The sequence below is a fragment of the Schistocerca gregaria genome, chromosome 1 (assembly GCF_023897955.1).
Source record: "Schistocerca gregaria isolate iqSchGreg1 chromosome 1, iqSchGreg1.2, whole genome shotgun sequence".
NCBI lineage: Eukaryota > Metazoa > Arthropoda > Insecta > Orthoptera > Acrididae > Schistocerca > Schistocerca gregaria.
The window spans coordinates 448,310,911-448,332,789 of record NC_064920.1 but is presented as its reverse complement, the minus strand read 5'-3'; the positions used below and the strand labels follow the sequence as shown (position 1 = coordinate 448,332,789).

Below are 21,879 nucleotides of genomic sequence, written 5' to 3'. Positions count from 1 at the left end.
CTTGAGAGAGAGAGAGAGAGAGAGAGAGAGAGAGAGAGAGGCAGGCTTGTGCTGAATGTCATTTTATAATGGAAATATGAAACTTTCTGAATGTCACCAGTGTGGCCCGGCTCTTTCAGAGCTGTTGCGGCCTGGCTACCAGTGAGACCACTGCAATGCAAAACAATGGGTTTGGTATCCTGAAGTGTCACGGCCTGGTGTGGCACATGGGGGTCTGATGTGTAGTGTTGACACACCTTAACTATATAACGCGTGAAAATCTACTGTTTTCAGTCTCTGGTCTCTGTAATGACAACAGCGTACTTCTCTCAAGACCATGTCATGTGCACCCCTTTGGACAGCTGAAGTTTGTAACTTTCCTTCAACAATGCTACAAATGGTCATTGTTTTTGTTCTGTTGTATTGGTGTATATGCAGCGTGCTAAGCCGATGCAAATTGCTGACAGCTGACCTGAAAATGAGCATCTTCAGTGTAGTTGAAACATTGTGTTGGGAAGTAAATTGTGGACAGCTTGCAGTCCCTCATCATCATCATCCCCATCATCATCATTAGCACTTCCTGGTTTTTATCAGTATTCTGTTACAGCTTTGTGTGAGCACACATAATGAAAATAAGAATGCAATATCATAGAGAAATGTAGTTTACTTCATTTATAATGATATGTCAGATGTCTTTGTGGCACAGACTTTGGTTCGAAATTGTAATACTGTGCCCAACTTTAATTATACTCTTACTACTTATTCCTCCATCTGGATGAGCTACTAAAGCAGTATGTATGTTTAATGCTAAGGATTTATCTTTTATATTCTTTCATTAAATTAAAGAAGTTATTGTATGGTTTGTAACATTACTTCAATATACTTGGTTATTGTGGACAACAAGATATCTCTGTATGGAAAGTGTAAATCAGCTTATTTGTCAGAAGCGGTTGTTCCTTTTGATGTCTTACATAAGAAACGTTATTTAAATGTTATCAAACAGTGTGGTATCAGTGAGAGCTACCATCCACTGTGTAGGCACACAAAAGGAAATCGAACATTGTGGCTTAGTTTTCGATCCTGTGTTTTTGTTGAGAGTCTGTCCCAACATCCCCTTTTTCTTCACCACTTCGTGTCTTTTGAATTACCAACCTACCTAAACATGTAAAAAGTTTAGTGGGTTCAAAATGATGAAAATTGTCTTTTACTTTAAGTGCTCTGTTGTAACTAATTCATAGTGTAGGGTCACTAAAAAGTTTGGACAAGAAAGATGGTACGGTAAATACATTTTTAGTACTCATCTCCTTCTGGCTCCTTGTCAAAGTTATGGTTCGGTGAAAGAATGCTCCTTGAAATTGTATTGTAGTGTCTAGGAAGTATGTCTCAGGTTCTATGTTTTGAAGATTTGTCATGGTTAGTTATGTTGCGTATGTCACTCCATTTATTTACTTTCTTAACACACCCATCACTGATTTCATATTTCCACAATAACTTGAAATTTTATACTTTTTCACTATAGGCTGTCACAGTAATAGTATCTTCTCATTGCTCCACTATATAACACTTTAACTTTGGTCCATATTGATTTCGTAACAAAACAAATGCATTATTACAGTGATGTGTACGGACACCTGCAATTTCGATCTAAATTTATATAGTCTGCTTCCAGCTGTAAAAATTGTAAAACATGTACTCTGCAGCATGGCTGTGGATGACCAATTCTAAGTACTATTATATAAGGCTCATTGTGTTAGGTGCCAACTATGAACTGCTTTCCAATATTGACAGACTCACTCTCTCGCACTCCCTCCCTCCCTCCCTCCCTCCCACCATGAGTGAGTGAGTGAGTTAGTCTTTCAATGTCATTTCCTCTAATGTAGTTTCTGTTGCCATTTATGTTCAAATACATCCTGTGCAGGCTTATTCATCACTTGTAACTATTGTAGTGTACATTGATTGGAACTTGCTTATTGGAATCAAGCCTTCTCTCCCTCCACGATATGCCCTCCCTTCTGTTGCCTCCATTACCAAATTGACAACAACTTTATGCCTCAGGATGTGTCTTACCAAGTGGTCCTTACTTTTAGCCAAGTTGTCCCCTGAATGTAATATCTTTCCAATTTGATTCAGTACATCTTCATTAGTTACATGATATGCCATACAATTTTAAGCATTCCTATGTAGCTCCACATTTCAAATCCTTCTTTTCTCTTCAGGTGTGAAATGTTTATCATGATCAATGTAATTACTACTACAGCTTAGAAAAAAACGCATGCTGATACACACTTCTTTCTGACCCTATCTTTCACCCTATTGATACATGAGAAACACACTTTTATGATATCATATCTTAGAAAAAGCTATTTTTTTTCTTCAAACTTGGTTCAGATTATGTTTCTTGGAGAACATTATTGAGAGGTATTTAATATAAAAGAGAGAAGTTTAAACTCAACAACACTTGGACTTCATGGCCTATAAGAACCCAAATATTTTATGACCTTTATCTATTTAAGTTATTGTTTTAAAAATTTGAATTTTATGGTTAAGGGTGGTACTCAAGCAGTTGCTTCAACCCAGACATTGAACACTGGGGACGGAGTGCCTGCGGCCTTGCCTGTGGTGAGCGGCAGCTCCGTTTTGAACAACAACAGCCCACACCCGCAGACACAGCCTCAGCCCCCAACGCAACCACAGCTTTCCGCCGAGGAGAGGCAGCGTTTTCAGAGTCACCTCCAGCGCCAGTTAAACCAAATCTCTGGGGCAGGTGCAACTGGAATACTGCATCACACACCTGTGCCACCTCCAAATCCATTCCAGGTGCCACGACATCATCATGAAAACCAAGCAAAGTTCCAGAGGGCTTTCCAAGATGGAGACTTTGAGTTTGTAAGTATTAAAAGCTTCTTGATTGCTGACAAGATGATTATAATGATAACAGCACGAAAAATTAATCAGCTTTCCTTTTCTGGAAATCTGCACAAAATTCAGCATTATAAGAAGTAAAATTCTGTGAAGCATAAGAGTGTATGTGGCACTGAAAATAACAAACAGTTTTGTTATTTATACATTATGCATACAGGTAAAAATGCAGAATAGTATTTTTAAAATATAGCCCAGTGGTCCAACAGAATTATTATATGCTGTTCTTAGACAGCTATATTTATATTAATTTATGTTCATTACTAATTCATTGTGCTTATGGAGAGCAAGATATACCCCAGAAAACATATTTCAAAAGTAAAGTATAAGGTGATGTAAGACAATCAGACCAGATCAGAAAATTAGTCCCCTCTAAGACTGTGGTAAACCACCTCTGGCATTGATAATAGCCACAGTTTGGTGAGGAAGAGAATTCAGAAGCTTCTTCGGGTATGACACATCCAACTGAAGCCACTCATCATCCTGTAATTACCAAATTTTCGGGATGTTGATTGCTACATTTCACTTGCTGTTTAAAATAGTCTCAGACATTTTCTATGGGATTAAGATCATATAATTGAGCAGTCCAGTCGAGATGTGATGAGGTGCTTGTGTGTTTGTCAAACCAGGAATGTGTGCTTGCAGCCCTGTGAATAGGGCTGTAGTCCTCTGGAAAGACAGGAGTATCTACAGCATAATCGTCATGAAGATGTAGAAGAAAGGGCAACTTATAGTCAACAGCTTTGTTGAAATAAACATCCTGATTGGTAGTAATGATAACCTAAATGAGTTGGTTGAAGTCATGGTACAAAAAATTCTTCCAAAATATCCCAGAAACCGCTTCTGACCTGTGCTACATCCTTCATACGTAGCCTCATTGGCCCAATTGTGCACTCAGTGCCTTGCCATTCTGTAAAGAGACAAAATTGTGTCTGATTGGTCTACACTACATGCTTCTAGTCAGCTGCTGTACAATTTCAGTAATGTTTCACCTGCTAAAATTATCCAGTTTTATATGCAAATCTGAACAATTAGCCTTCAGCAAGGTACCCAACTCCAAACGCTCATTGCATGCATTTGTTTCAGCAGATTTCACTGGAAATTGGTTAAAATAAACAGTAGCAATTCCTGTTGGGTTTGAAATTAATTGTCACTGACAATGCAGAATAGCTGCTTTCTGCCATTCTGTTAGGTCTCCACGTCAGTCCATTTTACTGCACTGATATGTAAAACTGACAGGCACATAACACAATGCTTCACTGCCGTAATTGATGTCAGCAGTGGTGGTTCACATAATTTCCAGTACCAGTTCTACACTATCTACAATGCTCCAAAGTGACCAGTGTGATCTTTGAATGGGTGGCTAACATTTCGTCTAGTGAGTTTATTTGTGACAGAGTTTGAATGTATATTGATGTTGTGAACTGGAACAGATAGTTGTGGTATGCCAGCAACATTACTATGTACCGCATACTGTAATCTTATATGCAGAAGCTATGGTGTTGTTCAATGGTGTACTTTAAGACATTCAACTGATTTGCTGTTTTGCATTTTCTGGAAACACCACCAAACAAACTTGCTGAGGAAACCGGAGCAGTAATACAGCATTGTTGCAAAGAAAGAACTGCAATTTAGGTGTCAGTCACAGTTATGTATAGTGAAGTTGAACTTGCAAATAAGAAAGAAATTACTATAGTTGCAGGTCAGCTGATGTTGGCATTATTGAAGTGATATGTGCTGTTACTGTGAAATATTTATATTTAATATAAATGTGACTATGAGAAAGATATATATTCAAACAAAGATTCCAAGACTTACCAAGCGGGAAAGTGCTGGTAGAGAGGCACAATAAAATAACACACAAACACACAGGGGGAAACCCTAGGGTAATCTTTCCGCTCCTGGGATTGGAATGACTCCTTACCCTCTCCCTTAAAACCCACATCTTTTCGTCTTTCCCTCTTCTTCCCTCTTTCCTGAAGAAGCAACCGTTTGTTGCGAAAGCTAGAAATTTTGTGTGTGTGTGTGTGTGTGTGTGTGTGTGTGTGTGTTATTTTATTGTGCCTGTCTACCGGCACTTTCCCGCTTGGTAAGTCTTGGAATCTTTGTTTTAATATATTTTTCCCATGTGGAAGTTTCTTTCTATTTTATTTACATCATTAATTTGACTATGAGAAAGGCTAGATCAATATTTGTTTCAGTTATTGTGTGGGTATAGGGGAGAAACTAGCCCCACCAACTCCTACCTTCATAGTCATTTCACTTCTGTGCTGCAAGAGATACAATACATTGATTTTTGGAAGCATAAAAGTGACAGAAAAATGCTGAATTATATACAAAGATTTATTGTTAAAATTGCTATTACTACATTAAAATTTTCATACCTCCAAAAATGTTGTGCCATTGAAGAAATATATTTTTGAATAATTTATATAAACAACCTGATTTGTAGAATCAAAAACAATGTTCTCTGATTTAAGCTTTTTTTCTTTGGTAATCTCAAGAAAGCTTTTGTAAAAATAGCTTTTGTATGATATTTCATATTTCTCTATTAATGTGTCACAATCCATTGTGAATGTGTGTGTGTGTGTGTGTGTGTGTGTGTGTGTGTGTGTGTGTCATTGCTAACTAAATATTAAAATGAATTAGATGAAATGTCTTGAGGTATACTGAAATTGTACTGCAGATATTCTTCAAATTGACTTTTTTTTGTAATTTTTGTTACGGTTTGTTTAAATATGTTTTTGTTGATAGAACTGACCAATTTCAGACCAAATGACCGATCCTGCAGAGCACAAAGGTAAATTTTTTCTGTTCATTTCTTCACCTAATGCTTCACACCAGTGCTGCTTGATCGCATGTCTTGTCTAGTGTGGCATGACATCTTGCTTAAGCATATAGCTGCTTGCTTTTAACCACAGTGCATCTTAAAACTGCAGTTTGGTAAAGGGACATGCATGTACTGCTTCTGAATTTGCACATAGTTAATGCTATTGCTTGTTTGCATATGCACTTGCTAATTTGCACTTTGTTTCTAGATAAATTGAGAAGGTGCAAATTCATGGTAAATTTTATTCTAGGCCCTGTAAAGACAGGAGAGGGAGGCATCAATACAAATTAGTTTTATTTAGTTTGCACTCCACTGTGTTTTCTCCACAGCTAAGTTTGTCGATTGGCATTCTAGGTTAAACTATTTCCACCCCAAGACAGTGTGTCCTTATACCATTTTCTCTTCCCAAACAGTCTCACTGTACCACAATAGTTATAACAGAACAGTAGCAACTGTGAGCACTGTATTGGAATTTCCTCAGAATTGTGGAACTGTGTTTGAAATTTTAAAAGTATCTGAATTACTGGTTTAGAAAAGGATTTTCAGTCTCTTGTTTATAACTCCATAATGTGTGACTGTCTTAAACCATATTTGTGCTCTTACATTGTAAATTCTTCTGTGAAATCTTACACGTAATCAAATAGCACAAAGTATTCCATTTTCGTAGTCTCCTTGAATTACTCATTCTCCTTGCAGGTAATAAAGTTTGTAGAATATTTTGCTGTGCTTTGTGTAAGTGCCAGTTATGCACTGTAAAGATATTCTAATATTTTAAAACTTGTGTCCATTTCAGTGTCCTACACTTAGCAAAAAATTGGCTCATTCATATCAAATGGCTCATAGAATTGCAGTTACTGAGCGTTTTCCCCCACCAAGTCGGGTATGTACTGAATATTTTTGCGCCATAAGGGACATGGAATGTAACCATTACTTAGAAATTTAACACTTTGTAAAACTGTGTTAGTAATGGGTGACAGTTAGTCTGTGGCCAGTACATCCCAATTTTTTTGTACCTGGTTAGGTAAACTGTAAGTGGTTTGATCACACACACACACACACACACCACACACACACACACACACACACACACATTGTTTTGTTGCATGTGTAAATCTGGATTCCTCTCCATTAATGGTTGGTTTTATGGTAGTTAGTTGTCCTGTGTGTACAGTTCTTTCTGGAATTTCTTTTGGTAATATAATGCACCAATAATCTTTAGGTATGTTGTCTCTTCCCCCCCCCCCCCTCTCTCTCTCTCTCTCTCTCTCTCTCTCTCTCTCTCTCTCTCTCTCTTCTGCAAACAGATGTTAACTTAATATACCTTCTTATTTACTATGTGTAAATAGCTAAATTTGCATGCTAGGGTGGGACCGTGAATTTTAGTAATGACTAATTATGAAGACACCGTGCAGCGGTATATAGCTCATTTCTGAAATAAAATATTTGCAACATTTTCATTGAGTTTCAGAAGAGGACTTAACAGTAAGGTGTTATATTGTATATAGCACTTCTTTTTTTGCATCTCTTCAATGGTAGATAAGTAATCTTCAAGCTATTATTTGACCTTACATATGCTGCTACCAGCATTATTTTTCTAATGTCCACTTTATCTCCATTGTTAGAATTTTTCTTCATGGTGTTGTGGAGAGCATTTCAGTAATATTTATGATTCAGTAATTGTTTCTAATTTTAATCAGATCCATTAGATGTTTGCAGTGTTACGTTGTAAACATGACATGGTCTGTGTAAAGATTCTCTTCATAAATATGTTTTCTTATCTAGTTTCTTTATGCTCACAACTGAAAACTTGATTTTGAAAATGTTTTGACTATTGAGTGATCACTGGTAGATTTTTTTTTATTGTACCTTTGGTATTATTAATATTGTGTGCTGCTCCCATGACAGCTAATGCATTTGTTTGAGAACACACATAATATTGTAATTAGGTTTCTCAAGACATTTTTAATTTTAAAGTTTACACGTTGCAGTAAAGTGTCACTATATTTGTTCATGTTGTTAACGATATATATATATATATATATATATATATATATATATATATATATAGAGGGAAACATTCCACGTGGGAAAAATATATCTAAAAACAAAGATGGTGTGACTTACCAAACAGAAGTGCTGATAGACACACAAACAAACACACACACAAAATTCAAGCTTTCGCAACCAACGGTTGCTTCTTCAGGAAAGAGGGAAGGAGAGGGAAAGACAAAAGGGTGTGGGTTTTAAGGGAGAGGGTAAGGAGTCATTCCAATCCCGGGTGCGGAAAGACTTACCTTAAGGGGGAAAAAGGCAGGTATACACTCGCGCACACACACACACATATCCATCCGCACATACACAGACACAAGCAGACATTTGTAAAGGCCTGGATACTCCAGTGTAATGCAGAATTGACTAGTATATATCATGAGAGGTAGGGAGTATTGTGTTGCCAATAGAGAAACAGTAACTGCTGAATGAGTTGACCATGAGAGCTCAATGTCTTTGGCACAGACTAGGTATTGTGTATCGCCTGAGCAAAATCCCATCAGACACATTTCAGCCTTTCCAAAGCTGCTCACATCACCTGTTGATGTGGTTGTTGTGTGAAAATGCAAAGGAGCAACCACAGCTAAACCAAGACCAGATTGACCTCATGCCCTGATGGACAGGGGGCGTGAAGCATTGCAGAGATTGTAAAAAAAAAAAAAAAAAAAAATCCTGAAATCAATGAAAAGCATCTGGTGTTAGTTCCAAAGTGCTGCCAGCAGTACAGCTTGCATAGGGACTTAGCTAGCACATTGAATGAATGTGTGTAGAGAGCTAAAAATAATGGGATAAAGTGGTTGAACAGCTCCTCATAAGCCATGTATATCTGTAGTCAGTGCTAAGTGACACTACTTCTGGTGGCATAAAGAGTGCCACCACTAGACAGTGGTTTGCAGGGACCGAGTGATTTGGAGGTATGACTCACATTATACCTGTGACAATCTGACAGAAGGGTTTGGGTTTGGCAAATGCCTGGAGAACATTACTTGTCATCATGTGTAGGACCAACAGGGAAGTATTGTTGGGGTCATATTGCAGTATGGGGATGTTTTCTTGGTTAGGGTGTGGTTCCAATATCACACATAACGAAATGCTAAGTGCAGAAGGATAGACACAGATTTTACAGCTTTGTGTATTGCGTACAGTAGAAGAACAGTGAGACGATGATTGTTTGTGTCAGCATCGCACCCTGTCATAAAGCAGCAACTGTGAAGCAATTATTTTTGGATAGTAACATTCCTGAAATGGACTAGCTTGCCCAGAGACCCAACCTGAACTCTGCTGCTGCTTCCAATAAATATTCTGGGTCTAAGTCATACTATTTTTGGTTTCCAAGTGGACATTGCTTTTGTTGGTCTAGTAATTTATTTTCATCTTTTCTTCCCTCTTCAGTTATTTCTTGTAGGTACACTAATGTTTTAATAATTATGTGTGTGTGTGGGTGAATGGGCACTTGTTGTAGTTTTTTCAAAGTGACGCATTTTGAAATTCAATACCATAATGTATTTTCACAGATGTCCCATATTTCTTCAGGTAATGTTTAATCAAAAGGAAATCAATCTGGTTTCTGAAAACACTTTCTTTGTTGTTGGAAAGTTACGTCCATGTGTATAATTGTCTACAAGGGAGACCTAAGAGGAAACATTGGAAACAAATCATGTTCCACACAAAAATGTACCAATTTCTCCTCTCAGGTTTCATTGAACTACACTATTTTGACAACAGTATTACTTTCAGCTCCAGCCCTATTTTTGAGGTACAGTCACTCAAACTAGTGTTCTCCCCCCCCCCCCCCCATTCCCTTCCCTATAAGTTTTGTTGCTTTTTAAGGTGTTGTAAATCACAAGCATTTGGCATTTCCATCCCACATTGAAAAGCAAGCCTCTTAGAAAGCTCTTAATTCAATTGTTGTCAGTGTATAGCTTATGTAGCCAGGAATTGCATTTCATGAACTGTCTCAAATACAACTTGTAAGACATTTTCCTCATTCTTCCTTAAATGTCGATATCATCCGTCCGTGTTGGACAGTGGCTGTATTTGGACAATGTATCTCAGTGCCAGCGATGTTTTTGATTCTAATTACTCGTCCATCCTTTTCAGTTTGATGTGTGCTTTGTACAAAGTGGCATCTGTCTTAATTAAATCAAGCATCATGTTAAAAATTTCTAATAGTTTGCTTGTTTTCAGTATTATATTATGAAATGATATTAAAGCACAAAATTGTTCCCAGAGAACACAAAATGTCAGCATAGTACAGCAATCCTGGCAGTGTAGACTCCTATGTTTCTGCTCCTTAGATAAGATTTATTCAAAATCATCTTAAAATTGTTCTTAGGAAGTGGGAATTCGTAATGGCTATTACAAGAGAGTTATTTTGAAAAAGCTCAGAAAAAAATGACACGGCTGTTCTCTTGTAAAAATGAGCAGGATGCTTTACGTGGAAAATTCATGTGAAAGATGCATGAATGCACGAGACTCCTCTTAATCATCATCCCCCCTTTCCCGCCCCCTCCCCTCGTGAATATGGAAAATTTAATCAGGGTAATGTCTAAGAATCATAATTCCAAAAACAGAATGCTTGTACTTGTTGTTGCATTTTAGTTACTTATGAGTTAGTTACCATCATTATTTTATTGTTGCTCTCAGTTCAATATAACTTTATAATAAGTGGTGGAAGGAGTAGTGTTCATCTCAAGGGAAATATTGTAAATTATTAACTCTTTATTATTTCTGTGCTATGTATTTTGAAAGTGCAGTTAATGTTTTGTTCTTCAGAAGACAGTAATTGTAAAACTAAACACATTTTTATGTCTTTATTTAGTTTTGTTAATCAGTGTCTACAAGAGAGGGCACTTCACCTCCCCCCTTCCTCCCTCTCCCTATTTCTTCTGCCTCTTGATAAGTTTCTTTGGATGCCCATGTGTACATGTATAGGTAAAGCAGAACTGTAGGTTTCTAACATGAAGCTAGGAAGGTTGAAAGGCAAATAACAGTAAATAAAAGCATACGTGATAAACATATGAATTGTTTAGGAATTACTCAAGGATGACTCACCGAAGTGCAGAAGTTCATGGGAGAGTGAAATGTCTTCTGTGGGCTAGCTATAAGTGCAGGTAGAGCAGGCAGGTGGCACACGGCTGGGCAAGTGATTTCACAGACTAGTGCTTAGCTAGCAGCATACAACTAGCTGACACAAATTGGTGGTGGTGGGGGGAGAGGGGGGGCTACTGGTGTAGGGATGGCATACAGCACATCCTTTGCTCTTGTAACCTCCCTAGTGGGGTACGGGGCAGGGTTGCTTAAAATGTTGATAGCATAGTTCGGCAGGGGGATGTATAAGAAAGGCAAGAGTCTTTGTAAGCTATTTTCAGATGAAGTAAAGAGAGTGCCTATTTTTTTAAATCTAATTTTTGACTTTGCAAATTATTTTGTGAAACTTTCTGAGAAACTGAGTTTGATACAGGGTGATCAGTTGTTAATGTAACCGGTTTTGGAGTGAGCAGGTGGCCGGTGAGGCTGTCTACTTTGTCCATGGTATGGGTGACAGGAGGTCTGCAGTATAGTATGGTTTGTTCTGTAAGTGTTCCTAACATGTAGAAGATAAACAGTTAAAAAGAAAAGTAATTACTAATGTACGTAAAGGAAGGAGATGCTGGAACTACCTCCCTTTGTTGATCAAGTATTTCTGTTTTTTTTGTTAATGAAATTGCTCATTACACTCTAAAGCTCCTTCTGAGATATGGCAGTAACTTCTTGATAAATGTTAGTTTCAAGTTCATCTAATGTGTGTGGATTTGATTTGTACACTTCTTCATGTCATCCCCTGCCACCAAGATAAAAATCACAGGGGGGGGGGGGGGGGGGGTGAAGAGCTATATGTTATCATCTTGGCAGCGATAACTCTATCTTGACACTCATCTTGAGTTTCCTGTAATGAGAAGTTGGCTACATGTGCTGTCACCGTGTCTTGCTGAAAAGTTGCAAAAATTACATTCTCCCTCTGTTAAAAGATCAAAAAAAGGCTGCAAATTGTTTTCCATACCTCTCACTATTATTAATTTCATGGAAAAAATAGTGCCTATCATTCTCTCACTGCTAATAGCACATCACACAGTTGTTTTTTGATCTTGCAGGCACTCCTCGATTACTACATTCAACTTTTCAGAACTCCAGCAATGGTTATTTTGTGAATTAATATACCACTGAGATGGAACCATGATTTGCCCAAAAACAAGCTTAAGATTATGATAAATTTCTGTGTTGTGCACCATATTCAAAATCCATTCACAAAACTGCATTCCTTTTGCAGGATCATCTTGTTTAAGCTCTTGCACTGCAGTTATTTTATACAGCTGTAACTTTGGTAACTTTATAGCCATTTGAATAGAACCATAGGAAGTTCCCGTTTACTCAGAAAGATATGGAACTGATTTGGCAGGAGACCCTTCCGGAGTGTGTCCAACACTACGCATAGTTTCTTGATAGAATGCTGTATGTGGTTGTCTGTGTTTTCTGTCAAGAACACTTTGTGATTCATGAAATTTATTTACCAATCACCCATATATGAATCAACTCCGATTAGGAGATTGAACATCATGAACTGTACATGAATATTTTCTGGAGAGTGGAACAGTTGTATGTCCTCATTTCACTTGAAACAATTTCACTCAGTACACTGTATTGTGTCGCCTAACAAGCATATGCAGCTTGTGCAAGGTTTCTGTTTTCTACACACTTAAAGGTCTTACAATGGAGGGGAAATACACTCCTCACCCCAATGCTGCCAGTGGAAGATAAAATCCCCACAAGGCGGGTGCATTAAAGATTGATCACCGCGTAGAAAAATTGTTAGACTTCAGTTGATGGCTGAACAGGCAGGTCATTTTCATTAGTTTCAAGTCGTTATTAGCAGCTTATAAATGGTAATAATTATTTTTACTTTAGTGGCATATTACTTCAATATGAGGTACTACAGAACAGAATTAAAATTAGCTAACCCATTTCACATTTAGGGAGATAGGTGGAGAGCAATCTTTGCATTTAAGTAGTTGTGTGCAGGGATTTTTACTCCTATTAAATAGAGCATTTTTTTTTAACTTGCTGATGCAATATGTGTAATTTCAGTAATTTATGTGTCAAGTATCAAATCACTGGAAAATTATAGCTCAGTTCCTAGTATGTATATTTCAAGTCAACAATTTCTGATTAATGAAAGATGAACAAATTGGAAAGGTGTACCCTGCATCTTTGTTTCAAAATGTTCAAGTGTAGTAGATTTCTCTTTCGTGTCAGTGCAAATTCTGATTTCCTACACTTCTCAGGTAAAATTGCTGTTACTGTAAATCAAGCTAATATTTATTACCATGCTACCAGATTTTTAAGAGTCTCCTCTAGGTTGCCAGTCTAATTATCTTCTGTAACTGTCCTGGTATCACACCAGTAATCTTGTTTTATTTAAAAATATTTTTCTAATTAGCTGCATATAAATGTGAACATTCTTACCACTTGACTTGAAAAGAACACTTTACAGTTATATATTAATGTCAAACATTTTTCACCTAAAATGTATAGGCAGTTTAGGAAGTAAAGACAGTAGATTAAAGAAATCTTTTGATCTCATTTGCAAACGCTTAGTTTCATTAATTTATGTGCTATTGTGGCCATATTATCTTTCCAGTTTACAATTGTCAACAGTCTATAAGGGTTATTTAAAGCCTATTTCATGCAGTTCAGAAGTATGTGACTTTCAAAAATGTGCAGTTTCTGTGCTGTCCATGACGTATATCGAAAACAAGTTTTATTTGAGACTAGAGACTTCGATGAGTGGAATTATTAGAAGTAAATCTATTGCTGTGTCAGAAGAGTAAGAATAGTGTGGAAACATTATTATTATAGGGAAACAATTTCATTTGTTCCACAAAGGGCAAATTATATGTTCTAGGCACTAAGATGTATATGTTTAGGTTATTTTTGCACACAGGGACATAGCAAACTATTGAGTAGTTGATTCTTGGTTTGATTAACACCTTGATATTACTTTTGCATAAAATGTATTATTTCAGTGTGCAATTAAGTTTTTTTAAGTGGTAATGTATTTTTAATGTAGTTGCTTACTTCATGACTCAAACTGCAATGTTTCCCAATCATTGTCATTAATTTGTGCTCTTTGTGGTTACACATGGGCATTTATAAGAAATTGAAGAAGTTATGGGATATTAAGGAGACTGAAATATAATCTTTACTTTGGCTATTACCATTGGTAAACAACCTTGTTGTTCACAGCAATGTATGGAATTAGGTACCGAATATCTCAACTGTTGCTACTGAAACATCTATTCTTTTGCTCTTCCTGCTCTTTCAGTAGATTCTCTAATTCAGGTCACTCGGCTTTCTCCATCTATTGGTGTGATACATTCCAATTTCAGCCTGAACTTACCATGCCTGTGCTTGTTTGCTTATCTGCTGAAACTAAAATTGTTTCCATCAGCTCATGCAACCTAATTAAAACACTATATTATGCTGCCTTGAACTTATTTTTTGGTGTTTTAAATTAGTAGTAGTCCATATTGTATGTTCAATTTTGCCATCCCTTCTGAAGAAGTCTTCTGCATGTTTCAAATTCTCTGCATGAGTGTTTAATTTTCTGTTTTTAAATGCTTCATTTTGGCTTGAGCTGTAGATATGCCTCTGTGTTTGCACCTGCACACTTAAGTTTTAAGAGTTTACAACAGACAACTGGTGCCTTGAAAAGTCGGCTTTTTCCTTTCAGTAAGTATCTTATTATTGTTTATATACTTTTAGGTATTATCTATTAATAGCTACTAAATCAGTGTTTGTGCATATGTATTACTAAAATTCGCAACTACAGTCTGGATTGTTTGATGTTACAGCTTAAGTTCCTAAGCTATGAGGACCTGCAGACCAGAATGGCGAATTTGGATTCTGAAATGGAAAGGGAAATTGATGAACTTCGCAGGAGATATCAAAGTAAACGACAGCCTATCTTAGATGCTATGGACCAGAAAAGAAAAAGGCAGCAAAATTTCTAAGAGTGGTTTGTGTACACAAAGCAGTGTTTCAGGTGATATCGTTCACTTGAGTGAAATGGGGAAGAAAGGCTTTTTACTCACATTGAGACTAACTTGACACATCTGAAAGTGAGAGAAAGTAAGATGTTACTAGGACAGAATGTGAAGTTACTGTAAGAGATAAGTGCATCATTATGGATATATTACATTCTGTGTTATATCATCTGGCAGTTTGACCCCATTAACGATAGGCCACACTGAATAAAAAAATTGAAAAAAAAAAAAAATCCTTCACATGCAACCTCAGTTCCTAATGCATAACAGATGTGATACTATTTCAGTAACACCCTCTCCTCCACTTTCATCCCTTCATCTTCCTGTTGAACTGTTAAAATACTAAAATTACAACTGCTGTAGTAGCAATGATAGTAATATCAGGAGCAATGACTACAGCATAACAGTAAGATTTTTATTTTCCATTTTGTCATATTTTGAATATTTGGTAAATTCTTGGACGAAAGTGATTAAACAAAAGGCAGTTTTTCATTGATGCACTTCATTTTTAATAATTATTTCAGTATAGGGGAGAATTATCAGTAATTTTCCTGTACTTGACTCTTTTGTAGAGCACATTTCTTGACAGTGTTTGTTGTGCATGTGGAACATCTTGTTGATTAAAGTGTTCAAACTGTAAATGAACAACTTATTGTAGACTTTGAGAGTTCTCTGTTGAGATTCTAAACCTGTACTTCTGTGTAGGGAGAACATTCAGTCTTTCATCTGGAAGTGGGGTCATTTACTTTGTGAAATGTTGCGAAGTTGTAGTTTGAGAGAGAAACTTTGTTATGGGTTAAAACTGAGAAATGTTGTAACCTGCCTTTTAAAATATTTCTTCGACATGTATAGAGTTTAGTGTGTGTAAAAATACGAGAACTGCATTTTAATACGTGCCTGTTTTGCAGGTTTTTGTGCCTGTTCACAATTGACTTAGTGTCCTATTTTTTTATATGGATTAACATGGTTCTGATGTGTTCTGCAAATACCCCTGTAGTTTCATCAGACAGAGTCCATAGCAAAATATTTAAGTCCAAAACATTAGATATCAGTCACTTAATCTTGTACCTGGACTTGCCTCACAATTACAGTGCTACTCCAAATTTTATTCTTTAAATTTATCATGTAAAAAGTTAAATTTATTGTGGTGCTCAGTAACCATAAGTAATAATATGGTTGATGTAGTGGTTAGGTATTGCGATAGTGATGTGAAAACTCAGCAATAATGGTTTCATAAAATGCCATACCAGTACATACCCCATTGTTTCTATGCAGTGGGGATTGTTTAATAGGAAGACACAGCATCCTCCTGTTAACCTGTAATGTAAATGTGAAAGACTTTAGTTATGAAATGATTAACTGCATGATTAGCATATTAGCTGTCACTGCTACTTTGATTTTTCTTATCTAATCAGAAACAGCATGATGTGTAATGTGTCATTTGGCAGAAACTTAATCATTTCATTATTGAATGAATGAATTTATTTCACATATGTTGAAAGAAATTATATAGGTAACATCAATATGGAACTTTTGGATGCTGTGCAGACAAATACCTGTTGCCACAAATCTGGATGTCACATCATTCAAATAATTAAAAAAGTTTTATGGGTATTGGGTGAACTGCCTCAGGACCTGAGTTATGTAAATAGTATTTGAAGACTGGTTAACCTTTATAGTAATGTGGCAATAGGTTGCTTGCCCTGTAGAGAATGAAATAATAGCTCTTTTAAAATCACACAATAGAAAAGAGAAACCAATATTTTCGACAAGTGTCTATAGATTGCCATATTTCTTATCCCACTTTTTATAATGTATAGCACAAGACAGTGTGAAAAAGTTGTGTGTGAGGTGTGAGAGAGAGAGAGAGAGAGAGAGAGAGAGAGAGAGAGAGAGAGAGCACATGACTTGCCTATAGATCATAACAAATATTTGAGAGTTAGTATCTTGGCCACTATATTTTACAGTTATTTCTGTATGGATTATTTTATGGACTTGAAATGATAATAGTCCATATTGTAAAGTAGTTGTTCTTTTCATTGTGACTTTACTTCTTAACAAGTGATGTAAAGTTACTCTTGGTTGTATTGTAAGGCGTCAAGAAATTGTGGAAGTTTGGGTAACATTTTTAGTATTTTTTGTCTTTTAGATACTGCATTTTTGGGCCACAAGGGCATGGTCTATTAAAGTTGAAGACAGTGATTTAAAGTTTCGTCACTAGCTTGCAAGTAGCTGCTCATGTATTGAGTAATGCTGAGGCTGGGAACTTTTGTCAGCTTTAATTCCTGTAGCCTCCTGCACTTGATTCTCACATATTTATAGATTATGTTGTATTTCCACATAAGCTATCTCAGACTGCACATTTGAATTTTTGTGGGTAAGTGCTGGGAGAAATACATAGGTGAATGTGTTGCCAACAGTGAAAATAAGAACTGCTTTCACCAATATATAAATAGAACAGTTTTTTGTAAAAATTAAGCACAGTAAGCAGTTTATTCTGATGGGCAGGTAAAACGAGACATTTGTGCAGAGATCCTTATCTCATCACCTCAGTGACACATTATTTTTGAATGTCAGCCTATGATATTACTTTGCTTTTACATGCTTACCAGCTATACATTTCATATTATTACGATATTAGTTAGCTTTTCACTTTAAGTCTTTCCCACTACACTGTTTGCCATGGTGTTTGATAGTGTTGCTAGATATATTAGCGTGCAGGTGCAAGCTTATTGCTTACTCCCAATGGCAGGACAACTGTAGTGGTAGTTGTGTAGTGGTGATTTATAATTTGAGAGAGTGGGAAAAATTGAGTGAGGTAGTTAATGAGACTTGGGAGAGGGGGTAGAGGTATCTTCAGTTTTCTGGCACCTTCACTGCATTAACTGTAACACTCAATAATAGTTTTAAATATTGACTACATAAGCTCTGTACTACATGTTAGATATATGAAAGTTAAGTGAAATGAGTACTGTAAAAGTGACAGCCAAAAATAGTTTCTTACATTTAAATGGTGCATAAATTTTAATTTGTTAATGAATTTCACCACCTTGGCACAAATTTTTTGTCAAATATGAAATTTGTAGGGATCAATTCAGCAGTGCAGTTACTGATGTGTCTTCTAAGAGCATATTAATCTGATGTTAGTAGATGGATGGTGGCCAATTCACCAAAGAATATGGGAGGAAATGATTCACCTAGCCTTGATGGATTTTGAAATACTGCTACGCTGTTGCCAAATACATTATCACTGAGAAGTGTACTGAAGTATGATTTGCCTCAGAATATGCAAGTATAAAATTGTGCGGTCTGCATAAAATACTTTCCGATTGGACTTGACACTTCGAAGTGAGGCTTGATAAGATTTTTCATTTTTTTTTCTTGTACTTCTCTTGTTGTGATCTGCAGGTGATTTGATTTGAACTACAATGTCCCTAAAAAATTTCCTCAGGATTGTAAGTGTTAACACTGAACCTGAGAGCAGCCTTAGATGTACAACAATCATCATAGAGTATGCCCTCAGATGTGCTTTAGTTTCATTGTGTGTGTGTGTGTGTGTGTGTGTGTGTGTGTGTGTGTGTGTGTGTGTGTGTTATATTTGGAAAAATCCACTTTGTGCATGTATCCATTTTAATTCTTCGTAACAAATTTTTTGAACTGATTACGAACCACATTTACCTGGCAAAATGTTCCAGTGTACCAGAATCTCCAGAGTAATATCGTTATTAACAGCAGTAGAAGTTAAATAGTCTTAAAACAAAATGTTCAGGGCTGTATTTATTTAAAAAAGTTGTTTTCATGTTATGATCTATTAAAATATTGTAAGTAAAAGAATGTATAACCTCATATTCTCTAGTTATATTATTTTATATTAGTTCCATTTCAGTATCAGGTTATTTTCATTAGCAGCAAAAATTGGAAAAATCTGGTGACATAAATTATCATTATTTGTGACTTATTGAAATGAAATGTAAAAGATGTTGTATAGTGTGGTATCAGAATCTCAGTTTCTGTGTACCATATGTGAACAAATTCTGGGAAATACATTGAAGCCACAGTCTTAATACACTAGTGTGTACAAATTACACTTTGGCATGAATTTGTGATACTACTGCATGATATCAACTAAACAATGTGTTCCTGCTCATTTATGTCAGAAAATCATGTAAGTTCATACAAACATCATGAATAATGTACAGTGTAATATTGGGAGTGTGAATATTTGTAGAATAACTGTGTGCACTGTTCTAAAGTATGTCAGATTTGTTAATTGTTTTTAAACAAGTGTGTTTCATAAGCATTAGGTTCCGTAAACAATACGTTTTATTACTTTGTGGAAGTAAAGTGGTTTAATCTTTTTCCAAAAGAGAGTAGGACACATCTTAAAAACTGTGGTGCAATATATTTATTTTAATAAAGAAATGTATCATGCTGTTAACATTTTTGGAAGCAAATGGGCCCATTACTTTTTAATTGCCCCAAAGCTGCATACCAATTATTTCAAGGAAATAAAATATTTTCTGACAATTGTAGATACAGTGGCTTTGTTGTAGTGTCTGACAGCATGACCATCTGTTATCTTAATGTGTGCCATTCTAGTATAATAGAAAGCTCAAGAAAACATTTATCATGAAAAGTTATCAGGATTTTTGTTGTGAATTGATCAGTTGAGAAGTAACAGGTATTTGTATTATAGTTGTAAGAAAAATTGTATGTAATTAACAAGTACTGTCATGTGTAAAAATGTCATTCAGTTGATGATTACTTCTCAATTGTAAATACATCACAAATGGGCTTTTAATTTTGCATCAAGCCTGTTGTGGGAGTGCAACTTAAAGCACAAATTGTTCATTAAATTTGACACAGGTATTCTTTCTCCTCTGTGGGAGTGACTATGTGACACAATTACTTGTAAATAAGAATTTTTTAAAAAATATATTATTTCAAATGTTTTTTGGTTATTTGATTCACAGTTCAGAAAAATCTGAAAAATGGAAATGGACGGAAGAAATTAAAATCAGGGAATATTGAGGGGAAGAACCACTGTTGATTCCTCTGAAATACGCTGTGTACTTCTTCAGGAGACAGGTGATGCACAGTCTCATGGGTTCCAGTCGCATCAGTGTAGGAGTATACAGCTATTCCTGAAAACACAGTTCATTATTACACTACAACTCGTGAAAAAGTAGCATAAAACATCACATGCTATAAAATGATTTGTTAATGATGACTGGCAGAATCTAATTAAACATATCCAAATCTAAAAATATCAGTATTTTTGAAAAAAAAAACATTTTTTGAAATGCACCATTTAGAAGTGGAAAACAGAGTATATTGCTATACATTAAAGCATTTTCTGGTAACGAGTTCAGTGCTGATTTTATCAGATTGGACATCACACAGGTAAAATATTCTCGAAGATTTGTCTTTCTCCACCTTTTCACTTCTCTTTCCAAGGCAGCTCATTGTCAACACTCAAAATTCTGCCTAAAAAATGTAGTTCATTTACAGTTTTAACTTCTTGGTGTTAAACATGTTTGAACCTAGACAAGTGAGAAGGATCCTAAATATTGGGTGTTTCAAAAAAAAAAACTTAACAAGTTAAAAAATTGATACAAATTTATTGAAAGAAGATAAAGAGCTGGGTTTAGTGATATTTACTTTAAACTAAAGAAGTTACATATGGCTTCCATTGGTTATCATGCACACATCCCATCAGAAGTCAATTTCTTCCCAAACTCAGAGGAGCACTGCAGGTGTAACTTGCTCAGTGGTGGCGTAAATTCTTGGTCTAAGTTAAGGTATAAAGGCTAGCCCAGGAGGTACAAACACTATAGCCATCATGAATCCCCATTAAAAAAAAATTTAAAAAAATTGAGTGGTGTCACGTCTAGGGAACGTTGGAGCCGTGCAATTGGCGTGTCATGGCCAATCCATTGACCTGTAAAGCGGTTAGTGAGACCCTGTTTCTACAAAACATTTATGCCACTCATAAATTGTAGGCCTACTAGGAGGATCTTTAACATACTTGGTGTAAAAATTAGACTGAACTGTTGTTGTCGATTTTGATTCTTCAAACCAAAACAAACGGCTAGCACACTTGTGTCCAGTGAAGGCAGCCATCTTGAACGCAACTGCCACTAGGGATCCTTAGTGCCATTCAGCACTTGGTGAACTATGCGAGACAAGACTTGATATATTTCCCTACAAATTGACACTACAATCACCTCTGTAGGTACTATGAATTAATTTTTATGAATTTTCAAAGTTGTACAGTCCTTTATGAAACAACCTGCGTGTGCGTCACATGAGAAAGACTGACTTAATGTGAGATCAAACTGTTGGGTGCCTTAAATTGATGGTTTTTGGATCTTGGGGGAGGGGGGGGGGGGGGAGGGGAAATCTGGATGTATTATTACATTGTGAAAATGAACAGGAAGAGTTGACTACTCATCTGGAAATAAGTTAATGACATCTACATCTACATCTACATCTACATCCGTACTCCGCAAGCCACCTGACGGTGTGTGGCGGAGGGTACCCTGAGTACCTCTATCGGTTCTCCCTTCTATTCCAGTCTCGTATTGTACGTGGAAAGAAGGATTGTCGGTATGCTTCTGTGTGGGCTCTAATCTCTCTGATTTTATCCTCATGGTCTCTTCGCGAGATATACGTAGGAGGGAGCAATATACTGCTTGACTCTTCGGTGAAGGTATGTTCTCGAAACTTTAACAAAAGCCCTTACCGAGCTACTGAGCGTCTCTCCTGCAGAGTCTTCCACTGGAGTTTATCTATCATCTCCGTAACGCTTTCGCAATTACTAAATGATCCTGTAACGAAGCGCGCTGCTCTCCGTTGGATCTTCTCTATCTCTTCTATCAACCCTACCTGGTGCGGATCTCACACTGCTGAGCAGTATTCAAGCATTGGGCGAACAAGCGTACTGTAACCTACTTCCTTTGTTGTCGGATTGCATTTCCTTAGGATTCTTCCAATGAATCTCAGTCTGGCATCTGCTTT

At 36.4% G+C, this 21,879-nt stretch overlaps 1 protein-coding gene across 12 annotated transcripts in view; it reads left to right on the top strand.

Moving 5' to 3' along the window:
• LOC126352059 (serine/threonine-protein kinase 3) overlaps window positions 1-19,811 on the top strand; it is a 309,100-nt gene extending 289,289 nt beyond the window's left edge. For 3 of the 12 annotated variants that reach the window (XM_050002662.1, XM_050002655.1, XM_050002661.1), the window contains 3 exons: window positions 2,557-2,865; window positions 6,522-6,608; window positions 14,668-19,811. In XM_050002662.1, coding sequence (XP_049858619.1) covers window positions 2,557-2,865; window positions 6,522-6,608; window positions 14,668-14,826 — 555 coding nt within the window. In that variant the 3' untranslated portion in view covers window positions 14,827-19,811. Of the gene's footprint in view, window positions 1-2,526; window positions 2,866-6,521; window positions 6,609-14,667 lie in introns of all 12 variants that reach the window. The other 9 variants (XM_050002660.1, XM_050002654.1, XM_050002659.1 and 6 more) reach the window with 3 other exon arrangements.
• Window positions 19,812-21,879: the final 2,068 nt, after the last annotated feature.